The sequence below is a fragment of the Poeciliopsis prolifica genome, unplaced genomic scaffold (genome assembly GCF_027474105.1).
Source record: "Poeciliopsis prolifica strain line A6 unplaced genomic scaffold, Auburn_PproV2 SCAFFOLD013, whole genome shotgun sequence".
NCBI classification, from domain to species: Eukaryota; Metazoa; Chordata; class Actinopteri; order Cyprinodontiformes; family Poeciliidae; genus Poeciliopsis; species Poeciliopsis prolifica.
Genome location: NW_026562388.1, coordinates 4,824,617 through 4,849,364, shown reverse-complemented (window position 1 = coordinate 4,849,364; position 24,748 = coordinate 4,824,617). Strand labels below are relative to the sequence as shown.

The 24,748-nt window shown below is 35.4% G+C and overlaps 1 protein-coding gene across 1 annotated transcript in view; it reads left to right on the top strand.

Moving 5' to 3' along the window:
- The first annotated feature begins 2,311 nt into the window (after positions 1 to 2,311).
- Positions 2,312 to 24,748, top strand: part of aqr (aquarius intron-binding spliceosomal factor) — a 43,420-nt gene continuing 20,983 nt past the window's right edge. Inside the window, exons 1-25 of the mRNA XM_055038702.1 lie at positions 2,312 to 2,386; positions 2,632 to 2,724; positions 2,914 to 2,970; positions 3,310 to 3,350; positions 3,447 to 3,482; positions 3,577 to 3,697; positions 3,846 to 3,986; positions 5,558 to 5,626; positions 5,754 to 5,854; positions 5,961 to 6,037; positions 7,342 to 7,406; positions 8,779 to 8,895; positions 9,562 to 9,675; positions 9,854 to 9,957; positions 13,173 to 13,275; positions 14,113 to 14,233; positions 14,481 to 14,622; positions 14,910 to 15,088; positions 15,453 to 15,620; positions 17,521 to 17,690; positions 18,608 to 18,849; positions 19,010 to 19,159; positions 20,433 to 20,502; positions 21,908 to 22,018; positions 22,391 to 22,500. Coding sequence (XP_054894677.1) covers positions 2,641 to 2,724; positions 2,914 to 2,970; positions 3,310 to 3,350; positions 3,447 to 3,482; positions 3,577 to 3,697; positions 3,846 to 3,986; positions 5,558 to 5,626; positions 5,754 to 5,854; positions 5,961 to 6,037; positions 7,342 to 7,406; positions 8,779 to 8,895; positions 9,562 to 9,675; positions 9,854 to 9,957; positions 13,173 to 13,275; positions 14,113 to 14,233; positions 14,481 to 14,622; positions 14,910 to 15,088; positions 15,453 to 15,620; positions 17,521 to 17,690; positions 18,608 to 18,849; positions 19,010 to 19,159; positions 20,433 to 20,502; positions 21,908 to 22,018; positions 22,391 to 22,500 — 2,693 coding nt within the window. The 5' untranslated portion in view covers positions 2,312 to 2,386; positions 2,632 to 2,640. The remainder of the gene's footprint in view (positions 2,387 to 2,631; positions 2,725 to 2,913; positions 2,971 to 3,309; positions 3,351 to 3,446; positions 3,483 to 3,576; positions 3,698 to 3,845; positions 3,987 to 5,557; positions 5,627 to 5,753; positions 5,855 to 5,960; positions 6,038 to 7,341; positions 7,407 to 8,778; positions 8,896 to 9,561; positions 9,676 to 9,853; positions 9,958 to 13,172; positions 13,276 to 14,112; positions 14,234 to 14,480; positions 14,623 to 14,909; positions 15,089 to 15,452; positions 15,621 to 17,520; positions 17,691 to 18,607; positions 18,850 to 19,009; positions 19,160 to 20,432; positions 20,503 to 21,907; positions 22,019 to 22,390; positions 22,501 to 24,748) is intronic.

The following is a 24,748-nucleotide window of genomic DNA, read 5'->3' as shown; positions in this document are numbered from 1 at the left end:
CTCACCACTGGGCTGCTTTACAAAATGAATAAAGACAGGGTGACATTTATCCTTTTTTTCATGCGTTTTGTCAAACGTACATTTTCTACCAAGCTGACCTGCAACCACTCCACAATGAAACAGACTTTTGTAGCTAATGCTGTCCTTTGTGTGGAGTGTACCAGCCTGCGGCCCTTGTCATTGTGGCCTTGCACATGGACTTTAACTGTGTTTCTACCTCCAGGCAAACCATGCTGATGTCTGTGACTTTTTTTTCCCCTTCCCCTACACCAGTGGGCTGCAATAGGGTTCCCTAGCTCTGAAGTGGCCTTGTCACAGCATGAAATGCCTTCTCCTCACATTGCGGTCCTCTTGCCTCAGTGATTGCGGTTTTGTTTGTTTTCAAGTTGGAATCCCTTGTGTTTCGTAATCGTTGTTTTCCGTGCTAGAACTGTTGTACGGCATGTCTTAACAGTCACAGCATTTTCTTGATGAAACTTTGCTGAACCTGCTGGCAACCTCATGCTGTTTGGTGGTGTATGCTTCCCTCATGTGGTCATTTGAAGTACTGTCACCGCGGTTATAACATACTAGAGCCAACAGTTTTTAATATTTTTCAAAAAATTATTATTATTTTTTTGTAGATTCAGATTGTATTTTTTTTATATAGAAAAACAGATTTGGGTTATATCTCTTTATTGTCATTTTTTCAAACTTCTAAAAGACTTCAAAAATATTTTTTTTATGATTTTTTTAATTTTTTTTAATTATAAATTATTTTTTAATTTAAAAAAATAAAAACTTGTTTATAAAACGTACTTACTTGCTGTTTGATGATTTCACTGGAAGAAGAACAGTTTGAATGAAATCATTACCATGTTGAGTAAATGTATCAGAACTATGCCTCTTAAAAAAACAATGATAACCAATATTTTTTTTTCATCTGGTATTACTTCCATTCCTTTGGTTTAATATTTTTTAAAGTGCATATTTAGCTTTTATATTGCACATTTATTTATTTTTTCTCTGTTTTTGGTATAACAAACAACCTATTTTTGTTTAGGGTTTCTCTCATTTTGTATGACCATTACTTCGAGTTCATGTTATGTTTGGTCGATTTCTGTGAATTTGTGACTTGTAACTGCTCAAATAAGGAACATATGTATATTTGACAAAGGTGAAAGACACTTAAGCCCAATATACAGCCATTAACATCAGTGCTGGCCGTTGGTCATTTTTCACATAAAACTGGACTTACATAATAACCACTATGTATTCCTCTTTTTATCATTTGTGTATACAATTTGGAGGGAGTTGGCTGTTGGTAGGGAAATGTAAACAATATTGTTAAATGTAGGTTATTGCCCATGACACCAACATTAATGTTTCATAATGACTATTGGTCTTTATGACTATTGTATTTTATAACATTACAAGAACATAGATTGAAAAGAGGCTTGAAATAAGAATAATGGCTGTGTTTGTCTTCAACAAATCAAAGAAGCCAGAGTGATGCATATTATATTCATTGTTTGACCACATCTTTATATTTTCGATTTATGATCTTTATTTGCACAGTGATGAGTCAACTAAGCGCTTCACTTTGTCAGTCTTATATAAAATCAGTATTTTATGTTGATTAACTCAGGACCTGAATGTTAAATGAATGTTGAAAAAGCAAAGCAAGCCTTGAGAGGTGCAGTTGTTAGAGAGAAAAGCACTGTGCTAAATCACTCATTAATAATCAAACACACAATATCTAATGATGAGAAGAAACATTGAAGATTTATTTGCTATAAATCTCTATTCTGCTTATTTACATTTTCAGTACACCTTTACTGATGCATGTATTTTCTTTGAGATTAATGTCTTCATTTATTGAGCCTCAAAGAATATGTTAAGTTCCTGTAAACCTTGTGTTAGCTTCTGAACATTAGTTTATAGTAAATTTGACCTTATAAAAAGTACCATGCAATCTTAAAAGGCCATTCCACATTTGCTCAAAGTATTATGCTGACACACGCATTACATTTCTGAAAGTTGTTTTTTAATTCTTAAAATTAGTTTTGCAGGAATTTTGCCTTTACAATACAGAATGTTGATTAGAAATTATCTTTTGCTTCCCCAACTCGCTCCTCTAAATACCAGTTTAGTTCTTTCTGTCATTATATTTTGAATTACTTTGAATTAAAAATGATTATGAAAGACTTGATAAAGACAGAAAAAGGTTAAATGAAGAAGAAACGTGGTGAAACTGATTTCAACTCATATTCTACTGAATAAACCCTTGGCGGAACGAAAGATCGGATTGCTTGTAGTCGGGGACGAGTATCTGGAAGTACCCATTCAGGAAGTCAGACGCTTTCAGCGCGTTTTGTCACGTTCATGTTGATTAAACATATTAAAGGTTTGTAAGCTGACTTCGGCGTTTATTTCCATGACGTTTTTCTATTTTATTTACTTTAATGTATCCGTTTTAAACACTTTTACTTCTGAACCGGACTTACAATCTCTTTCTGCCTCCCATTCTTTATTTACAGTGTTATTGCTTTTATACTCATGTAATATCCGCATCAGAAGCCTAGTTCTGCTGTATTGTTTACTATTTAGCGATTTAATTCTGTTTTGTTTTTCTCTCATTTCAAATGGCAGCCTTTTGAGATGGCCACCACGGAGAAAGAGAGTCCAGCTAAAAAGGTTGCAGCGCCTTCGGTGTCCCAGATAAACGCTGAATATGTCACGCAGGTAACGCGTTATGTTATCTTAAGTCTTAGCTTTTAATATGTGCCCTTACTCCAACAGGCATACATAAGTAGCTGTTGGGCATTAAATGCAAGAACCGATAAGATCCGTACCTCAGTAAACAACATTGTCTATATGAATGTGTACTTATAATTGGTGTTGCATGTTTTGTGTCTTGTTTCTTGTTATCAGCTGGCTAATAAATATTGGGCTCCCCATGTAAAGGAAAAGCTGCCTTTTGACCCTCAGGTGAGTCACCTGCGGAATCTTAAAGATAATTATTATGTGATGTTTGTTTATTGCAAATATGTTGAACGTACCGGTCAGCCACGACTCTAGTCCTTTTGCATAATGGTTTTATTTTTTATGGGACGGTAAAGGACATTGAATTAGAAAATCGCAGAATGGCGATGTTAGTGGTAAATATCGCGACAATGCAATAAATTTGTATTTTCCCCACTCCTCCATTTATTGGAAAGAGACTCCATTTAGCAAGTTGAATGACATTTGTTACCAGTTTAAACTTATGTCACTTTGGCCAAAAGAATGAGTTCCTTCATCCCATGACACATTATTTGTTATGTTTAGGTGATGGAAGATGTCTATGAAAAAGAGATTTTCTCATCAAAGTAAGTGATTTTTTTTGTTGGTTTTTAATTTAAACTGCAGTTAAATATCTGATGAAGAAAAAATGACTCCTTATTGACTTCTTGAATTGTTTACAGATTTGCCATCAGAAAGATTATGCTACTTGAATTCAGGTTAATGTATTTCCTTTTTATCTCCTTACTTCACACATTATGTATCCATCAGTGTGTTGGATATTTACTGTATTTTCTTTTCTCCTCACTTTAGTCAATACCTTGAAAATTATTTGTGGGTGAATTACACACCTGAGGTCTCCAGCAAAGCCTTTATCATGTCCATTTGTTGCATCGTCAATGAGAAGTTCAGAGAAAATGTTCCAGCTTGGGAGGTAAGAGAATTGTTATATCCAAGCTGTGCCAAATTCTCATTTGATATATATCCTTCTTTAAACATTATATTTACACATTTTTTTTCAAACACCCAAACAGATAGTCTTTCTACAACTTTCTCCTTGTTTTTTCTTTGGTGTTTATCAGGTGTTCAAAAAGGAGCCCACACACTTCCCGTTTTTCTTCAAACGTGTGATGGAAGCTGTGCTGGCAGGCGAGGAGGCTGGTCTCACCTTAAAGGAGCAAACCATACTTCTGGTCTTCCTGGACCACTGCTTCAACAGTTTGGTGTGTATTATTATTATAACACTTTATAATTAATGGGTAACCTCCCTAAGGAAGCAAAAGATAGTTTTTCCATTTATTTTTAAGCATTCCAGATCGTAGTTTTATCCTTTAGTTCATACAAACATGGTCTGAAATTAGGAAGAATATCCGTTAAAAAAACATATGAATTTATAACAAAAAGCTCAGGTAAATCACAATAAAATTCAGAAGGAAGTGTGGTGATTTGTTTGGCACAGAGATATTATTTCCTTTCCAAAAAAATTCCAACTAATTCCACATGTCTCAGAAGGGAGATCTTTCTACATCATAGTGCCAAAAGCATTGCGTCATGCTTATGCATCACTAAACTGCAGTTAACCAACCACCCTCATAACTATACACATGAATATGAAATTAGTCGATGTGGTCTTTAGATTAGGTCAGGAATGTATTTATCAAAATATATTTAACAAATGCCTGATGAATTTAGTAGTATTTGCTTACTGTGCAGGAAATACGTTTTTGTTGTGTAACAAGCTGAAATTGGCACACAGTTTTTTGATTCGACTGCTTAGGTATCTGTCCTGTAAATACGGTTCTACATTATTATCATCTTGTGTTTTTTGAGACATAACATTCAGAAATATTCAAAATATGTTTTGATTGATTTTAAGTCAATCAAAGTTGTTTAGCCTCCTTTCAGAAAACTGAATGGCAATGAGCCGCAACGAGTAGGGAAGAGAGTTGGGTTGCTTTCACTCTGCTATTTTCTCTGCTATATCATTAAATGTCCTTCAGCCCATGGAAACAATATAAAGGAAAATTTTTTTAGCAGTTTTAAAACTTTTCAAAAGTTTTGTATATGACACTGGGAAATGGACCAAACTTTTTACATTATTTTTAGGTGATTCAGGGTAGTAGACTTTCAGATAATATTCCTTGATTATTTTCCAATATAGTTAGCAGTGAGGCCTTTATCCAAATTATTACTAAAATTACAACATTGTTATGGTTTTAATTGATTGACTAAGTGTTTGCCAGTTTATTTTACATACATATGAAAAACACTCTTTTAAATTTTAAAACTGATTAAATGGAGACTTAGGGTCAGTAAGATTTCTGTAAACCTCAAGATTTTTGTTGTGTGCATATTGATGACAAACTTAATTTAATTTTGTTACAAAAAAAGTTATCGTTTAAAACTGAACTAAAAAGCAATGTCAGTTTAAAGACAGGTGAATAAAACGGGATAAACAGCAAGCAGTGTAAATGTGCCTTATTAAAGATGCAGGAAGATTTTAAGGCAGTTACTTATAATGCCCACTAAGTGGCAGTAACAGATAAAGCACTGCTAGCACTTTGTCATTTCCCCAAATAACTGCATGGGACCACAGGGAAACACTGCAGATGTCTCACCTCAAAATCTGCTGTGATAGCTTGCTGGCCTGAAATCACATACTATAAAAGCTTGTAAATATTTTATTTGGAGACTTTTATTAAGGGTCCAGATGCAATAAAAATCTATCATACATTGTGCATTCTGACAACTCCTTCCCCCTTTCTACCTCTTTGTATCCCTCTCTTCTTCCCAGGAGGTGGATCTGATCAGAGAACAGGTGCAGCAGCTCATTTCTCTGCCTATGTGGATGTGCCTCCTACCAGTAAGATTAAACTCATAGCCATTATTGCATTTTGGTGGTGAATATTAACTTAGTAATTTTCCCTTTTTTATTTCAGTTTTTCTCCATGAAGACTTATTTTTATTTATTTGTGTGTGTGTATTTACAGTCCAGACTCCTACAAGAGTTGAAGAAAGTTCCCAAGCTGCAGAAGTTTTGGAATCTAATCAAGAAAAAATTTGATAAGATGGATGCCGAAGCAGTCGAGCAGTAATATAATTTTCTTTGCTAAGCACGTTCAGAAGATCTATAGTTCTTACGACATTGTAATTCATGATTTGCAGCTACTGATTAGTTTTCTTTCTGTCTTCCCCAGAGCAACCAAGGAAAGGACTTTCCTTTCGTCTCTCATTAAAAAGTTTCGGGTCGTTCTGATGTCAGTTCCAGCTGAGGGTAATTGGAAGAAATGCTTTCAGCTCCTTGGGGAAATGGTTCATATTGGTTAGAATAAAATAGGATGAAATCAAATTAGAAAAAAAAAACTCCATCTCTGTTATTGATCACTGTATTTTAAATTATTAATAACATGGCATAGTCCTACATCTTTTTAACTATTTAGGGGAAACTTCACATTGTTCGACACCTGCAATCAAGATAATAATCTTTTAGAGATTGTCATAGGAATATTGTGCATCAACATATTTTTTATTTTCTGTGTGAACATAATTTTTAAAGTCAGGGTTCATCTGTTATGGCAATATTTTATTATTTATCATTAAATAAAATATTTAATGATTACATATTAGAAACTTTTGATTTGATTTTTCAGAAGTGTAATTTTAACTTTAGTTGAACTTTAGTTGAATTTTTCACAACTAAATGCATTTATATTTTATTAGATTTTTTTAACAAAAAGAAATGTTATTTTCTTCAACCAAAATATATGTGTACATATGTATAGATGTGTATATATATGTAGATTTTTTTAATTTTATTTATTACATGCAGATTGGTAGATAAACAATAGATTAAAAAATATCAGCACCCAATGAAAAACACTAAAAAGTAACATTCTGAAGGGATTTGAACCCCATAAAATAGGAAAAAAAACAGAAATCAAATTGCATAATAGTTGGCAATACAATTGTACTGTTTTCAACTTGGACCCCTTTTATGCCATTTGGATCAATGTCGTGAAAGCTATGCGATAATTAAAAAAGTTTCACAAATGTGAAGATACACAACAGATAAACTCTATTGAAAACATAACTTTTTTCAATCCATGCTTTGAGTTGAACTGCTTTGTACTCTCCTTCTGAGTGCTGGCGAAGAAGCATTCACTCAGGCCGCTGTACGCCCACGGGCACCGACCACGGTGTGTGGTAATGCAGGCCGACACACAGACCCCCTACCTGAATGCTAAAAACAGAGTCTGTGTTTAGATAGAATTCAACGCTGACATACTCGATTATGATCTAAAGGCCAGCAGGATACTGTTCACTCTGATCCATGCTGCATGCGTCTCCTATAAGATAAGGAGTTGGGTCCCAGAATACCGCTCTGCTGAACATGCAGCATCTTCTAGAAAGGTCCATTCGGACAGCATGACACCTTCATTATTGTCCACATGCATTTCTTTAATGAAATATGGGTCCTTTACAACACCGTACCATCCAGTGTTTGACATCTTTCTTAAAAGTGTGTCGTTAGATCTAAGCGGCAGTTGCATTCAACAGAATGTCTTTTATTGTTCACAGGGCCTCTTCCCATGGAAAAAGTGCATTACTGCGAAAGATTTATTGAGCTGCTGATTGATTTAGAGGTAAGACGCATCATTTATTCACATTATGTCTTAGACAGTCTTCCAAAATTTCTCTATTCAAGCATTTCTGTCATGTTTTATTTGAAATTTACAGTGTAACAACTTATTGTTCACAAACTAATAATAATTTTACAGTTGAAACTTGATGGTCTGCTATCAAGTTTTAGCTCCTCCAAGTGAGCCAATAATTTTTTGGTTTTCTCCAGTTTTTAAATTGCTGAGTTGGAAAAACATTTGTAAAAAAAAAAATTCTCCAGTATTTGAAGCAGAAGTGTTTCATTTGAGTTAAGAAGGAGGAACTTTAATACTCATGAATTTTTGAATTTGTAGCATCTGGTGATCATGGTGGTATGACGATTGATGTTCCAGTTCTGTTCGCTGGTGTTTTTTCTTATCTTTGTTATGCTATTCTGAGATCTCCTTTTCTTTAATTTCATTTGGTTTGATGAGCTGTTTAAAAATTTGATAACAGTCAATTAAAAAAAGAACTGCCAGTGACAAAATTACTTTGTTTTGTCATGTCATTTGTGAAGTTTAATTGCATTTGTTTGCTTGAAAATAAACTGGCCTGGGAATGTAAATTTGTCAATGTGGCTGGTGATGACACATCATCCCATAAGACTGATATTAGTGCTGCTGTTAGCGGTAAATAGAGTTCATGTGGCTGTTTGCTGACAGGCTGGCCTTGCAGTTCCTGGCAGCGTCGAGTGGCCGGCCAGCTGACTGTCTCCGCAGGCTTCCCCTGTCCTTCAGCAATATCATTTTACAAAGACTCGGTTGCCCGGAGTCCATACTTCCTTTCCACAATGATGACATGGAAATGAGAGCCCAGGAAAAAGATCTGTGTGGCTTTCTTTATGCTGGCTCCAAGGACTGTGTTGAGATCAAACACAGTGCTGGATATCAAAGTATCTGTTCAGGTCGTGATTGGGTGTAACTCGCTGCACCTGCTACCTCTGAACAACAGAGTCTTAAAAAAGAATGATTCCATTTTAGTTTCTTTCTTTAGAATTTTACATTTCTAATGTACTTACCTTTATTGCTTCCTTGCTTGAGTATTTTTTTCAGTTAGTGTAGTTTGATTCTATATGTATCATCCATGCTTTTACTCTGAGTTGCCCTTGAGCATTTTCAGTTTTCACAAAGCGTAGCATCATATTATTTCCTCTCTTCCTGAAACAACAAGCATTATTTATCTCTCTATTCTAATCAGAGTAAAGGGAGTAGACAGTATATGTCGTTGTCTTACTGTCAGTATTGATATGTTCTTCATTTCTGTTAACCTTAAAAGAAAAAAGAAGCATTAGCCCATCTTGCTAATCATAACTTTACAATCATTTTAATGACTATGTTCATAAACTTGTCTGTCTAGGCGCTCCTTCCAACACGGCGTTGGTTCAATACTGTGCTGGACGACTCCCACTTGCTTGTCAACTGCCAGCTTTCTGGTCTCACTAAAAGAGAGAAGGAGGGCCACCTTTTCTGTCAGGTACAAAACGTGCAAAGATTTCAACTCTACACACATGGGGGGAAAGCAAAGCGGTGTACAAACCTTAAATTTAATTGAACTTTTATTTCTGTAGCATGACCTGATTCAGAGAATTTTTGAAACAGATCTGATAAAATAGTTATTGTGTGCCGTTTTGAAAAAAAATGCACTACTTGATGTAATGGAAGTCATAAGTAGCTTTCATAGTTTATTTTTTTTATTTTTAATCAGTATTTGTGTTGCAGTTGGGCTCCAGTGAAGTGGAGACGCTGCCATTAAATTGATTACCAATCAAACTGCAATGGATGTTTCAATACTTATTATAACTTTTATTTGTTTTGTAATATCACTATAAATCATCACAAACCTATGTGCACCTTATCCATCAATATGAACAAAATCAATTGTGGCGCAATCATTCATTTCCTTAGCAATCATTGAAAATGAATGCAATATATGTGCTGACCTTAGGTCTGGAAATCTCTACAGCTGAATAGTTAGCTCTTTGTTGGAGACCTAGAGCAAAGAGTGACATGTTATAGTCAGAGTACTAATAGCTTCTTATTTTAAGGCCTTTGTACACATCTTAACCAAAAACAGGTGTGGGGCTCAAACAAACTACCAAAACAAAGTATTTCAGTGTTTCATCCTCTCTTCTGATTGTAGCTTCTTGACATGCTGAAATTCTACACTGGCTTTGAGATCAATGACCAGACAGGAAATGCTTTGACTGAGAAAGAGATGACCACTTTGCACTATGACAGAATCACTTCACTCCAGGTAATAAAACAAAACAGGGCAGTTGTACGCTTTTGCTGACAATTTTATGGGTCATTCCTCCTGGTAATATATATCACAATATGATGTGTAATTAATGAGATAATTGCACATCATCTCACTGATGATGTGTAATTATACAACATTTTATTACTTTTTCACAACTTAATTTTCCTTTCAGAGAGCTGCCTTTGCTCATTTCCCGGAGTTGCATGACTTTGCATTGTCCAATGTTGCTGCTGTGGACACCAGAGAGTCTTTGACCAAACTCTTTGGGCATCTCAGGTAAAGATAGAAGAGCGACTCAAACTTAGAATTTGTAAGATAAGATCAAATACGTTTAAGTCTGTTTTTTTTGTGTCTATTTTCAAAAAGTTTCTCCAACAACATTTTTCATCTTTGTAAAAATTTTTCTATACAACTGCTTGAAGAAAGCACTGCCGAAGTGCTTTGGGAGTTGATCTTCAGTTTGAAAAGGTGCAATTAGCTCATCTCTATCAACCCAAGTAGACACTGGTACCCTACCTCCACCCTGCTCTGTCACCGATCTGCAAAACCTTTGAAATATTTGTCTTCAGATATTTCTTAGTCCAGTCTTATCGTGGGATGTTGTTTAGTGTTGAGTGGGTTTGAATCTTCCCTGCTATATCTCTGAAAACTGAACACACTTTTCTCCTTGAAAGTTCAGATAGGTTGTAGTTCTGGAACATGACAGCATCACATTTTATTTTTCTCAAATGTTTGGCACTTAATTTGTAACTTTTCTCAACACTATTATGTGAGGGTTTTTTTCCCCATTTTGTGGTTCTTTCATTACCACACAACATTTTGGCTATTTAAAAAGGGTTACGTCCCTTTGAACAGCTTTTTTCAAGGTCTGCTAGTTATAATTTATAGCCCCTTTTGCCTGTGCAATTGAAGCTTCCTTGAAATTATTTACTCCTTCAAAGAGACCAGACCCTCCCTCACTATACAAATTCATATCACCTAATGTGTTTAGAAATAGTGAGCATTTTAGTTTTTATAATTTTGAGTTTGAAAATACAGTTTGAATGCCTATTTGCCTAATAATTGTGCACATAGTGTACAAATGCTTGACACATTGTTAAAATTGGTCAAATCAGCTTATTACACCAAGTCTCTTTTTTGGCCAGACATTTAGACTACAAAATATTAAGTTTTTAACACGTTTTCCAGGTTAAACAAAGACAAGGACTTAACAATACACAAAAGCCTGTATTTGGAGGAACATTACCTAAACAGAATGTCACAGAAGTCGCAGTCAAAATTCAGGCCTTACATTTACAGTTAAGTTACTGCTGTGTTGTAAAGCTCTCATTGCTGCCTGACTTCCTTGCTGAAAGGCAGCTAGTGAACCCTTGAACAGGCAGCTGGTACAAGCCAGCGATCCACGCCTCATTAATTTAATCGATTTGCAGTGGCTCGAGAATAAACTCTTTGAACAGCTGTGTTTGTCAAATCATATTAGCTTGCCCAATAGCCAAAAACCACCATCACTATGATGAGCAGTCCTGTATCTCAGTGGCTGTGAGAATCTAGATTAACTTCAGGGATACACAACTGTACAATCACTTATATGCTACTGATCTGCAAAATCTTATGAGATTGAGATTGTAATTTTCCTGAATACATGTTGTCACTGTGCTTTAACCCATTAAACAGTGTGATCCATTTCACATGTTGGTAGAAGCTATTTTTTTTTCTCCTCTTTGAATTTGGGTTTTCCAGCTGCATTTTCCAGCCACTGGAGTAACTCTAAATGTGGCAATCAGATTTAGCCAGGCGGTTTCCGCCCAAACATCTCATCCAAATGCCAGTTTATTCCAGCTGTGCTAATCACAGGCTAAGCTCCCAGTCAACCACCACTCTGAATTTATCCGCTAAGTGCCTCACACACAACAAATGGATCATTATTGTGCAGTCTGCCCACACTTTTAAACACTTCTACCAGTCTGCCTGCATGGTGGCACACGGTCAATTCTTTTAAACATGGCAAAGAAAAGAAGTTAACTACATAATGAAATACAGTAGTAGCAGTATTTGTTCTCAAAGGAATACATCTGTACTTGTGATTATTATCCTCAAACTGGTGAATTTACTGAATACTAACCCTCCTTTGCTTGCTAAATAGACAATTGTCTTCGGAAAGTGACAAAATACTTAGACATTTACTTGACTCAAAACAATTTAGTCATACACTTTTAAACCTTTTCGCATTTTGCCTCATCGCAATAAAACTTTTTTTGCATTTTGCGAGACAACTGAAAGTGGAAGGATCAAGAAAGTGTTTGGTGTATTTATATTTAAGCATAGAGCTACCACCCAAGCAAAGGAAAAACACAGCTATATCCTGTCAGAACATGAAAATTTTATTATACCGAAAATGTTTTATTATGTTATTACATTATATTTTCACATTTAAACAATATTATGTTAATACAGCATGCATATTCCCCAGGCTTGCATAGTGTAGTGATTGTATCGTAATAATGTCTACAGACATGAAAATGACATGATGATTAGAGTAAAGGGAGGTCATTAAATACTTTTCTAATTTACTATTGAAAAGTTCCTGATATGTCCTCGATCTACCTTGTTCTTAAAATGTCCCCATTCTACCCCGTCAGTCTCTCCGCTGTCAGTCAGGACCCGATCCAGTCATCTCCCTTACCCCGAATGACTTATTGTGCCAACGTTATCTTGTTGCTGAGGGAAGGAACTTCCACACGAGCCATGCCAGGTCATCCACCAAAGTGCAACATTGGCAAAATTGCCACCCTGCTGCTCAAATGTGGGGGTGCACATGCACAGTCGCAGTTGCTTAGTGCCACGTGTGGCTGTCCATGCCTGTCACAACATGTCCAGGTCCTGTCCTTTGCTGTTCACCAGAGTCTTCCTGTGTCACAGTGTGGAAGGCTGATTAAAACGAGCCCGCATGCAAAGAGCCGCGCTTCCGCTTTCTGAGACTGAGATGAGCTTTGGTTTTCCTAATCCTGTCTCTGAGTGCGCCCTCGGTCCTTAACGCACATGCTGACGGTGCAGAAAAGCCGTGTCAAACCAAACAGAGAAATGGCTTTGAGCCGCAGTGCTAATAAGCATGAATTATTTGATAAGGCTGCGTATTGTCACACAGACAGTGTTGACAGAATTTTAAACATTTGTCTATCAGGAATGTAGTTTCAAAAAGTGCTAGAGAGACTGATTTTTCTTTATAGATATGGTATGCAGAAGCATCAAACTGTTTTATATCTTTCAGATGTGGGTAAAAACCTTGTTGTCCTTGCTGTTACTCTGAATCATCAACATTTTAATCATTGCCAAAAATCATTATCTCAGTACTCCAGTAAGCTAATATCTGATTTCAACCCTGTATACTCTGGATGAGTGTCAGCTGAGTTAATTCCACAGAAATATATATATTTTCTTCCGGTTTTATTTTTTTTCGCTGACTAACCAATTGTTTTTCTGTTTCTCTGCAGTCCCAACATGCTCCACCGGGTGGCCTCATACCTTTGTCTGCTGCCTGAGCTGCCTGAAGGCCAAGACACAACCATTGAGAAAGAATTTCTCCTCGAGATGATGGTAGGTTTCAGTGTTTTAAGATGATGTGAGAACGTCATCATTATAGTAAATCTGTGTTACTTATTTTTTTTAAAAATGAAGAGACAAATGTCACTTTGCAAGAAGCAGGTCTTTTTTTTTTTAAAGCATCGATTTAGTTTCTTTTGTGCTTTTGAGTAAATTACATTTTAAGTTAATATTGTCAATGTTGGTCACCTAACTGACTGATAAGAAAGTTCCAATATTTTTTTTTAACATAATGTATTTCAATTCATGGTTTAAAATTATGGAACAAGTCAAATGAGAGTTAAAATTTAATACTATTTAAAAGGAAATGTGAGGTCATTTTCTCAAGATATAGAAATATGGGTGAGAGATAGCTTCAATATGTATGTAAATCGAGACTAAGGCATATGAGTGTTTGGGTATGGAAACATATATTTAGACATATGTAAACCCAGATAAATTGGAAAATTAATTAACCTATGTTTATTTTTTTTATTTGATTTAATAATGAGGGTCCATCTGAAGATATGGTATGAGTTTGTGGGGTAGGAGTTCATGAGTTTCTTACTTCTTCCTACTCTTTCTCGAGCATGTTAAGATTATTGTGGTAGAAACATATGTGTCTTTTGCATTCCATGTTCATGTGTGTGATTTCATATTTGTATCATGTTCAAAATAAATAAATAAACAGATAAAAAAATAACATGGAAAATGTACTGTCTTAAAAGTGAAATATCTAAGTTTTCTAGTTATAATAAAGATAATAAACATGGAGCTATGGCAGCAGCAAAATTTTTTCCTTACATTATTAACCTTGAATTTCTGTCTACGTTTTATCTCAATCACCCACAGGTGTCTCGCCATGAGCGTAGAATCTCTCAGATTGAACAGTTGAACCAGATGCCTCTTTATCCCACAGAGAAGATAATCTGGGATGAAAACATCGTCCCAACGGAGTATTACTCAGGCGAAGGTAGGAAAAATATGTGTGAACTAGAATTTAATTAATGCGCTGTGTACGGTTTGTGCCTTTACACCCACATATTGTATTGTGCTTTATGTGGAGTGCTGTGCCTGCAGGGCTTTGGCACCTTTTTCTGTTTTAATCCTGTTTATTTAGAGGTGACACAATTACAAAAAAATTGCATGATTTACTCAAAATCTTTGTTAAATCCCTTGTTTTTACTCATGTTTATTGTTTGACTTGTTGACCTTCTTAGGTTGCTTGGCGCTCCCAAAGCTGAATCTCCAGTTCCTGACGCTTCACGACTACCTTTTGAGGAACTTTAACCTCTTTCGTCTGGAGTCCACATATGAGATCAGACAGGACATTGAAGATGTGGTGTGGAGAATGAAACCATGGTGGGTAAATAGCAGATTCAGAATAGCAGGTAAAACACGGATCAATATTAGCGTGTCTGTTTCTGTCGTCACATTGAAACATAATGGCAGATCGTAATTTTTTCCATCTTGCGGTATTTAGAAACCTGGTGCCTAACTTTTAGTGATTTAAGTGTGTAAAGTGGTGCAGCAACATGCTCTGTGTTTTACCAGAACTAAATAAGTAAGCTGAAGTCATGATCAAACTCATTTCCAATTCTAAACAGCCTTCAACACCTGTGGTGACTCCTGTCTTTCTGTTCACACAGGCAATCAGAATATGGCGGAGTGGTGTTTGGAGGCTGGGCTCGGATGGCTCAGACTATCACTACTTTTTCCATCGTTGAAGTTGCCAAGCCCAACATCGGAGAGAGCTGGCCTGCTCGTGTACGGGCCGACGTCACAATTAACCTCAATGTCCAAGATCACATCAAACAAGAATGGGAAGGTAAAAACTGACCTTGACCCAACTTAAATAATTTTTACATTTTATAGAAAATTTCTGCCATGTGTTTCCCCATTAAGCATTTCTAAAAATATGTAGATAACAACCTTGTTTGATTTTGTAGTTCTCTTCCACAGATGTTAATTCTGCAGAAGTTATTATAACTTCAAGGTATTTTTAGTTGGGAAAATGTATGTAGATGAGTGAAATGGTTGTATGAACATGTAAGTATTAGATTAAGTCTTCAGATCCATATAAACTTAATCTTTTATTTGTTGCTGTAAATCTCAAAAAATAAAAACATGTTTAAGTTTTTATTTTCCTGTTCTCTCTAATAGTTCTCCTTCTCTGTTTCCTCTCTTTGCAGGTCTGCGAAAGCATGATGTTTGCTTTCTGATCACAGTTCGCCCCATGTTGCTCTACGGCACTCGCTTCGACCGACGTCAGCCCTTTTTGGACCAGACTGGCCTGGTGTACGTGAGAGGCTGCGAGGTCCAGGGTATGCTGGATGAAAAGGGCCGTGTCATTGAAGAAGGTAAAGTAGCAATTACCTGTGAAAACACACCAGAAACCCTTGAGACTTTTAGCCAGGCATACCCATAGTGTTTATTACTACGAGCAAATTCTCAGGACAGGTCAGATTTGTGTTTTTAATGGTAGAACTTTAATTTAGAGCTGGTATGTTAGTGTTAACTTTATAAACTTTAGATCAACAAAAACCTTAAGTTCTGCCTAATTTTTCAGGAGCTTTTGCGGTATAAAATCAGTAAACTCTTCTTAGACCTGCAACAATGCTTTTCCCAGTTGTAATATATCATACCATATATTGTTTTCTCAGCAATAGGACCAGCTTATAGCTGATTAAGTCTTTATTTTATGCGGCTTAGTTTTATTTCAATGCAACTTGTGCTGTTGAATTACCTCCTTACTCTCTAAATTCAATCAATTAAAGTTTATAGCTTATTTTCCTATTTTTTCCATTGTTTAAAAAACACTTGTGTAAAGTGCTATACATTTAAGCTTTACAAATCAGTAAATTGTTGTTCTGACACATTTTCTTCTAAATTAGAGTATAAATGTGTTGCAATAAGAAGTCGGTGCCATTAAAATACCTTTTTAACCCTCTCAGGCTCAAATTACTTGCAAAGACTAGCTAACTGTTGCAAATCTGGAACATCTGCCTGGAGAGGGTTAAAATGCATTCCATGCATGCTTTCGCATATATAAATAGAGAAGCTGACCATTCCCAAAAATCATTATCAATACAGTATACAAATTCATCCCTCCTTCATCTGAAAATGATACATGTCTTTGATAAAAAATATTTTTACAACCCTAAATATAATCTGAATCATCACGTTTTCTTTGTGCTGTTTGAAATATGAAAAACATAAATAAATCCCTAAATGGTTCAAATCTGCCATTTAAGAAGTAAAACTATTTAGTACTTAAAGTACTTAAAAGTAATGGTAACCCAAAAAGTAAAAGAAAATTTGCATATTTGTATTTTTTTACTTGTTGGTATAAAACATAAAAACACATAAAATAATCATGAAAACATTCTATATTATTATTAGTAAAGCATATTTCTAAAAAAATAATAGTTATTGACAGATCTGCCAATTACTTGAGAGGTAAATTGCTACCTGCTGTACTCTTCTTTGAAGTGGTTTGCTTCTGCCTTCACCCAAGTTATCCTTCAAGCATCTTCTTAGTCTTCCCTCGGAGCATGTGCCCTTTTGTCGAAGCATCCTTTTCCCTATCTTGTCTCTTCTGCTTTGATCAAATATGGAGAAGGAAGGGTTTTCTAAGTAGACACAATGCCAGGAGACATGTCCTGCCAGAGTGGGCTTGCTTAAACTTTCAGATCCCCAACAAGGGTAAGTGGCTCTGTGGTTAGCTGCGTAGTGTGTCCATGTCACATAAATCACTGAGCATTTGTTGAAGGGTTAAGTTAGGTATGAGTAAACAAAATAAGATCTGTTTTTTTAGTTATTATTGACTGTCCTGTCTAGTTGAAAATGTTACACTGCTTAAATACAGTAATACCTTTTTTAGAGAAACATGTCTTTTGTGTTGATAAATAATTGACCAGTTTTTATTCTGATCATTTTAATAACTGTAAATAAAAGTTCAAATTTATGACCACTTGCACACATTATTTCACCACTGTATTATCATACTGTGCTTAGATGCAGAATGCCTTACAAAAGTGGTGCAAGACATTCGACTTTTTACAATTTTGGTACATTAAAAACATATATTCAAAGATATGGTAAAGGGTATTTTGTGGTAAACACAAAGTAGTACATAATTGTCACATGGAAGTAAAATGGTGCATGAGTTTAATTTAATTTTTTTTTCCATTAAGTATGTCCAAATGTTGCATGCATTTTTATGAGAAACATGTTTTCTTCTTTCTTCCTCTTGAACAGGACCTGAACCCAAACCCAAGCTACGTGGGGACACCAGAACTTTTCGTGTTTGGCTCGATCCAAACCAGTATCAGCAGGACATGACCAGCAGCATTCAGAATGGAACTGAAGACCCATATGAGACCTTCAACATCATCATGAGACGCAAACCCAAAGAGAACAATTTCAAGGTAAAGACTAAAAGCTAAAAATAATTTTGCTTTTGCATTTTGTCATTAGTCTCTGACTCACTTTGTAATAGTAGTCAATTATGATGAAGTAATAAAAAAATAAAAAAACATGTAGCTATATGCACAATTGAATTAATAATTTAGATCCGTAGGAGAATAAAATTTTACCTGGGTAGTGTGATTTGGTCCATTAAGCAAAATTTTCACATATGAAGCAAACACTTAGCTTGAAACAATCTTATTTATACACAATCTTTTTGTCTTGCTTTTGAATGCAAAAAGTAAACAATTCCTTTGATTTCTATGTCATTTTAATAGTATCCAGTTTAATTTCATTTAGTTTTTTTTTCCTGCCATGTTAAAAGCTGGTATCTGTTAGGCTCTCAGTTCATCAAATTATTTATTAGAAATCTCTGCCATAATTGTATTTATATCATGTCAATGCAAGCTTTTCTATAAATACTTTAAAAATTGTCCAAAAAGAATTGAGAAATTGGGAAATTTAGATAAAAGTAGGAACAGATATTTTTACTGTTAGTACTGACTTCCTTTAAATCGCGACTAAAAACGCACCTGTTTAGAATTGTATTTGAATCGTAATCAATTAAAAATTTAATGATGGAACTTAATGTATTGTTCATTCTATGTTGCATGACTGTGTGTTTGTGTTTGTTACAATGTAAAGCACTTTGAAATGCCTTGCTGCTGAAATGATCTATACAAATAAAATTTGATTGATCGATTGATTGATGGTCACATTTTTGGGAAATTTGTTGCGAAACATAATTTGCTGCCATAAAATTACCTTATGTTAGCTTAGTCTTTGTCAGGTATTTTAATTCTGCTAAACCACCTCTAAGGAGATGACTTCTTTTTTTCTGATTTGCCCCTTCAACATGTTTTAATTTGTGTTTCAGGCGGTACTGGAGACTATCAGGCACCTGATGAACACAGAATGTGTTGTGCCTGACTGGCTTCATGACATTATCCTTGGCTACGGTGACCCGGGCAGCGCCCACTATTCCAAGATGCCCAATCAGATCTCCACATTGGATTTCAACGACACCTTCCTGTCTCTGGACCATTTGCGGTCGTGTTTTCCTGGCTACACCATAAAGGTTCTGGAGGAGAATCCTGAACTCCAAGTTCCTCCTTTCAGGTAAAAATCAAAAAATAAATTTTAAAATGATTTAATTCATGTTTATATAACTATTACCATTATTTACCTTCTAAATGAATCTTGATTTAATTTATGGAATTTAACAATACATATAATTTATTTACAATTTATGATAGTAACCTCTGCCATTGCTTCCCAGAATCAAGTTTCCCATCTCAACCACAAAAGACAAAGGAAAGAAGAGAAAGGCTGATGAAGAAGAGAAGGACAGTGAGGAAGATAAAACCCTAAATGTGGAACCATATGTTGCCCCCAACCGTGGGCCATATCCCTACAACCAGCCCAAAAGGTCAGAGAGCACCTCTCTTCGACTAAAACATCAGTTATTAAAATGATTGATCTCGTCCTTTAAGTTTTAACCATTTGAAATGTCTTTAAATGTTGTTGTGTTGCTGTTTTGGTGACATTTATGTCCTTAATAGTTTTTTTATCTTTAACATTAAAGTGGTAAGTGAATGGCCATGTATAACAACAAACAGACTGAATTGAGGTATTTTTAGTATTCATTTTTGTTTTGTTCATTAGCAATCTTAATGTTTGATTGATGCATTACTCGATAACGGGGAGGGAACAGTCTTAAACAGCACTTGTTTTACAGTTGGAGACCTCAGGCATTTATCCTTCCTGTTCGTCTCTGGTTGTTTTTGCACAAAGTAGTCAGTGCCACTACTTTTGCCAAAATCAGTGCCACTATTGCCCCCATTAGGCAAGACTTGAACCTCACAGGGGTTGTCCAAACTCCTGCAGGGTGGCACAACATTTGTTTTTTCTGTTCCCAGGAGCTTTGCTTCATCTCTCAGCAAAGTCTCCAGAGCTTTTGTCAGATTTCAGGAGATGGGAGAAGTCTGTACCAATGAGCATGACTGGTATCTGTTCTGTTAGTGCAAAGATGAACTGTGTGAGGACTACTAAAACATGATCTCCAGCAGACTGTTAACTTCTCAAAGCAACCAGAGAAATAAAACGAGCTTAATGCCTTTTTGCATGACTTCTTGTAGCCCAATTGGTATTTAAACTATCAGAAATGGCAAGTTCACTGGTTTTGCACTGTGCTTTTTACAGATGAAAAGTTAACTTTGAGCTCATTCAACAGCCAAAAACAATCTTTTCCTCACAATGATTTCTAAGCTGTCTTTGAGTTCTGTAGGTTAAGTTTAATTTTGTGGTTACCATGTTTCTAACATAAGCCAGTCCATATCAGTATAAATATTACATGTAATATTTTTCCGAAGAACATCTGAAGTGTTGTCAGTGTGTTTTATTAATTGTTTTTAAGCCTTGTATATATTTTTAAGTGGTTAATTGAATGTTACATGTTGACATCTTCAAATAGATATAAATATTTTCTAATTATTATGAGCCTTTCTTTTTTTAACCTTTCTACAAAATATCTACTGCACCCATAAGACACTTGCCATTGTGAGCTGTCATGCAGACTTCTCTCTGCAGCATAGTGTCTTGTATTAATACTTTAATGTGATCTTCAAAAGTGGCAGATGAAGCATAAAACATGCAACCATCTCATCAGGATTATTAACATCAGAATTGTAAAATTCTTACAGGAATACGATTCAGTTCACACCAACTCAGATCGAAGCCATTCGAGCCGGGATGCAGCCAGGACTAACAATGGTAAGGATTTATTTTGTTTGTTTGCTGAGATTTCTTGCCTATAATGCACAAGATAAAGTTTAGCTCAAATATGAAGGTGTATAATGGTAATAAGGTTGTTTCGGCAAAAAAACAAAAAACAAAACATAAATAAATAAAAATAAAAATTTCTACAGTGACAAGTTTCAGGCAATAAAATGGTCAACATAAAACAGAATAACAATGAAACTATGGCTTCCTCAACTAATTCCCATATTCACCAGTGTCTATACCCAGCCTGGTATTTAGATATGAAGAGTGGTGTACCATATTCCTTTTTGGTGTCTGAAGCTCTCATCAGGGTCATGCATCTCTCCATGCATTCTATTATCTTGATCTGTCCTCTTCTAACCTTTCTTCTTGGTTTACCCCATATTTATTAGCAGACAGAACAAGCACCCTTTACCCCACCTTGTTTAGCTGGCTTTCATGTAGGGAAACCAACCAGCTGATTATGTGCAGATTTATGTATGCATATGTAATTGTGCCTACTATTTTTAGCAGAGATTACTCACCTGAGAGACTCATGCTAAAACCAACCTGTTTCATGAATATGTATTCAGTATATTAGCTACAACCACATCGCCCTCTTCTTGTTAGTTGAGTAAATAGAGCTTGGGGTTATTATCATGTCAACTGGAGCTCAGTAGTGAAATGGCAGTAATATTTACATAGTAACAGAAAGACTGAAAGTGTAATTTATTCCCCCCTCTGGCTCTCTGTTCTTACCTCCACGTGCGTTCAAAATGACTTGTTTCCAGCATGCACTGTAATGCACTGCTTCCATTCGAACTTCACTTCATTGAAGCACAGATCTTTCTGTAAACTTCTTTAAATCGAGTTGTCAAAATAAATTTTTGGATTTAACCGAGGATTCCTACACAATATAGACAGGTCAGGGGAAATGCCTAATTTGATCTCAGTGTTTTCCAGGTGTCAACAAGTACGGAAGAATCTTTCACATTTTCCCAATTTATTCTGCATCCCACTGTCCATCCATCTGTTTAGTCGTCTAAATGTCTGGTCATCCATTTGTACATTCGTTATCTCCAAATGTCTATTTGTCCATCCGTCTAACCGTGCATCCATTTGTCTATTTGTTCGACAATCCCTTTCTCCATTTATCCATTCATTCCTTTTAATAGTGTATCGATCTGGTCATCCACCTATTTATCCAAAGATTCAGGCCTGATATATGTAGAAAGATGCTTTTTTTTAGTCCTTGTTAATTTTGTATGCATATCATAGAAAAGGACTGAAAACTCTGGAGATATGAGTCCGATTATGGAAATGCATACTCTGCTTTTTCCTTAATGTACCTTTTTATGTCTTTTTGTCTGTCATTAATTTCTTTCTATATAACTGCCTTATTCCTTTCTGCCTGCAGGTTGTGGGACCGCCAGGCACTGGAAAGACAGATGTGGCTGTTCAGATCATCTCAAACCTCTATCACAATTTTCCTGAGCAAAGGACTCTCATAGTGACTCACTCGAATCAGGTCAGCACACTCAAACTCAAAGACACAGAAAAACGGTTTTGCAAACACTGCTGAAATAAGTGTCTAGAGAATTCACAGCTTAATAAGGCAACAGTCACATTTATACCATGAAGGAAAAACTTAAGCTCCTTTGTGCCACTGCCCTCCCCTTAAGTATTAAATCATAAAGTAATCTGCTCTTGTTTTACACTAGTGAATGCTTACCAGAAGGAACCTTATCCATCAGAAACATAGCTCGATAATAATCCCCCTCCTGTATTTATTCCCTGTAGAATCTCACTTTATACCAATGTTAACATATATCTAACTGGCTTAAAACAAACATCAAATACTTACAAAATGAACCTTCTTGCATATTTTCTTCTACACCAGGCTTTGAACCAGCTCTTTGAAAAGATTATGGCTCTAGACATTGATGAGCGTCACCTTCTGCGTCTGGGCCACGGAGAGGAGGAACTGGAAACAGAGAAAGATTTCAGCAGGTGAGGAAAACAAGAAACCAGTGGAAAAAACACACACGCATACTGATGGTATATAGACATGAATGTGTATAAACTCACATTTATGTCTCTCACAGACCAGAAAACAGCTGCTCATGTTTTTATTCATTTCTGTAAAGTGACTGGGCTTCCTGATAACCTCATGTGCCACACCGTAGACCTTGTTTTATTTTATTAGGCTTTACTGCATACATGGTCCTTTTCACCAATTAAAAAAATTTATTCCTGTGTTTGATCAATGCATTGCTTTCTTTCGCTGGCGAAAAATAAATGTCATACGATAAAAGCTGCTTTGATAATTATCATTTTAAAAAACTACTGAAATTATGTCACTGTACAGAACTGGAGCAGGACTCTAGCTTTAAATTATAAACACTTTTTTGTAGCTTCATAATTGTTTATCTAAAAATTGTGCTGGTCTGTATTTCAGTGATAGTAGCACAACATTAACAGATGGTTCATATTAATTGAGATTAACTGGATTAATAATTTGCTATTAAATAATCTGAACTTGCTCTGAGTGCATTTTGCCTTTAAAAATCACTTAATATATTGTAGTTTTTCGCAAAAACATAATTATAAAGCACTGTATCAAGCAACTTTATGACACCTTTGTCAGTGTAAGAAACAAGCTGCAATTTGTTTTGATTGTTACTTATTAATGGTTGGATATTGCTGACTGAGTATTTCATTTATATTTATTTGATAGGTAATTAAAGAGTGTGATGGTATAATGAAATAAATAAAATCATAAGTGACTTCATGAATAAATGCACCTAATTTTCTTTAAAAATCATTAAAATGGTTATTAGGTTCAGGCGAGGAAGCATGTTTTAAATTAAACATGTTTTAACTCTAACATGCATAGTGCAGGCTTAAGGCTGAAATGCATTTTATTTTGTTAATACCTTATCATTGTCTCTAGTGCAAATAACACAATACACTAGTCCAAACTTCATGTATTGCAAATAACTGACAATTGAAGTCCATTTTAAAAACCCACAACTGCTTGCAGCTCTGTAAACACTAATTTTGTGTGTGTGAATTGCCTTGAAGGTCAGTGAGTCATATCCTAGGTGAAATAGAGAATGATGTATTATGAAGTCTCATGACTGACTTGTGGAAGACTTGGCTCAAGATGCTCAAAGCATTTAGAGCTCACTATGACTGCTGCTATATTTAACACCATCTGTGAACAAATAAGAACCTTTCTTTTTTTTTTCTTTTAGCATTTTTTTGTATATAAATAGCCACATATCACATAGTATTAGTTCCTATAGTGTTACTATTCAAAGCTTCCTTATAGGTTTTATTGTAAATTACCCAAATAATTATGTTCTGTTAGAATATTGAGGAGATATTCTATTGGGGAGTTTTATGTGTCTCCCATTGATGTGCCTGATATTTCTGTTTGTTGTATTCAGTGCTGTATGTGAACTGGGATCTTGACACGAAAGCAGTAACTAGCATGTTTAAATTATGCAAAAACATAAATGCTAAAGAAAGAGCTATAGTGAGCCACATCCAACATGTTCCCCTTGCCTTGCTGCCTCCCAACATGCAGACTCCACACTTCTTCCACTCTGCTGACACCAGCTAGAGAGAGCCAGAGGGTTTTAATTAACACTTTCTACAAGGTAAAATAAAAAATGGATGGCAAAGCTACACTTAGTGCCTGCCAAAGGGGAAGCTACAAACTCTTGCAATCCATGGTAAATATTTTTGGTTTTATTGAGATTTAAACAAAGCAATATGTTTGGTGTTTTTAAGAACTAGAAAATAGGTCTGATTTGTCAGATTTATGTTCGCTTTCCAATTTTTTTTTTACCTTATTCTTCCCAAACAGGCAGTGCTATATGATCCTCTTTGTGTCATTTGCTGACTGATGATCTTTGAAGATGGTCTAAAAATAGAGCTCACCTCTAATATCACCCTAATGACCCTGCCTTTTTCCTCTGTGTGTCTGAGATGGCTCATTGATTTTCAGAACTGTCTGGCTGCACAAAAAGATGCATGAATTAATAAAATATAATTTAATCCTGTAATATCTGAATAATACTAACATATACATAATTAACATATCTTATTCAGCATTTTAACAGATCCATATAAAGACGTCGGTAATAACAACAACCAAACATTTGCTTAAGGCTGATTATTCTGTACATTTTGGAATAATGTTACATGTAAACATGACTTTGATTTCAGATTAAGAAGGATATTGCTTCAT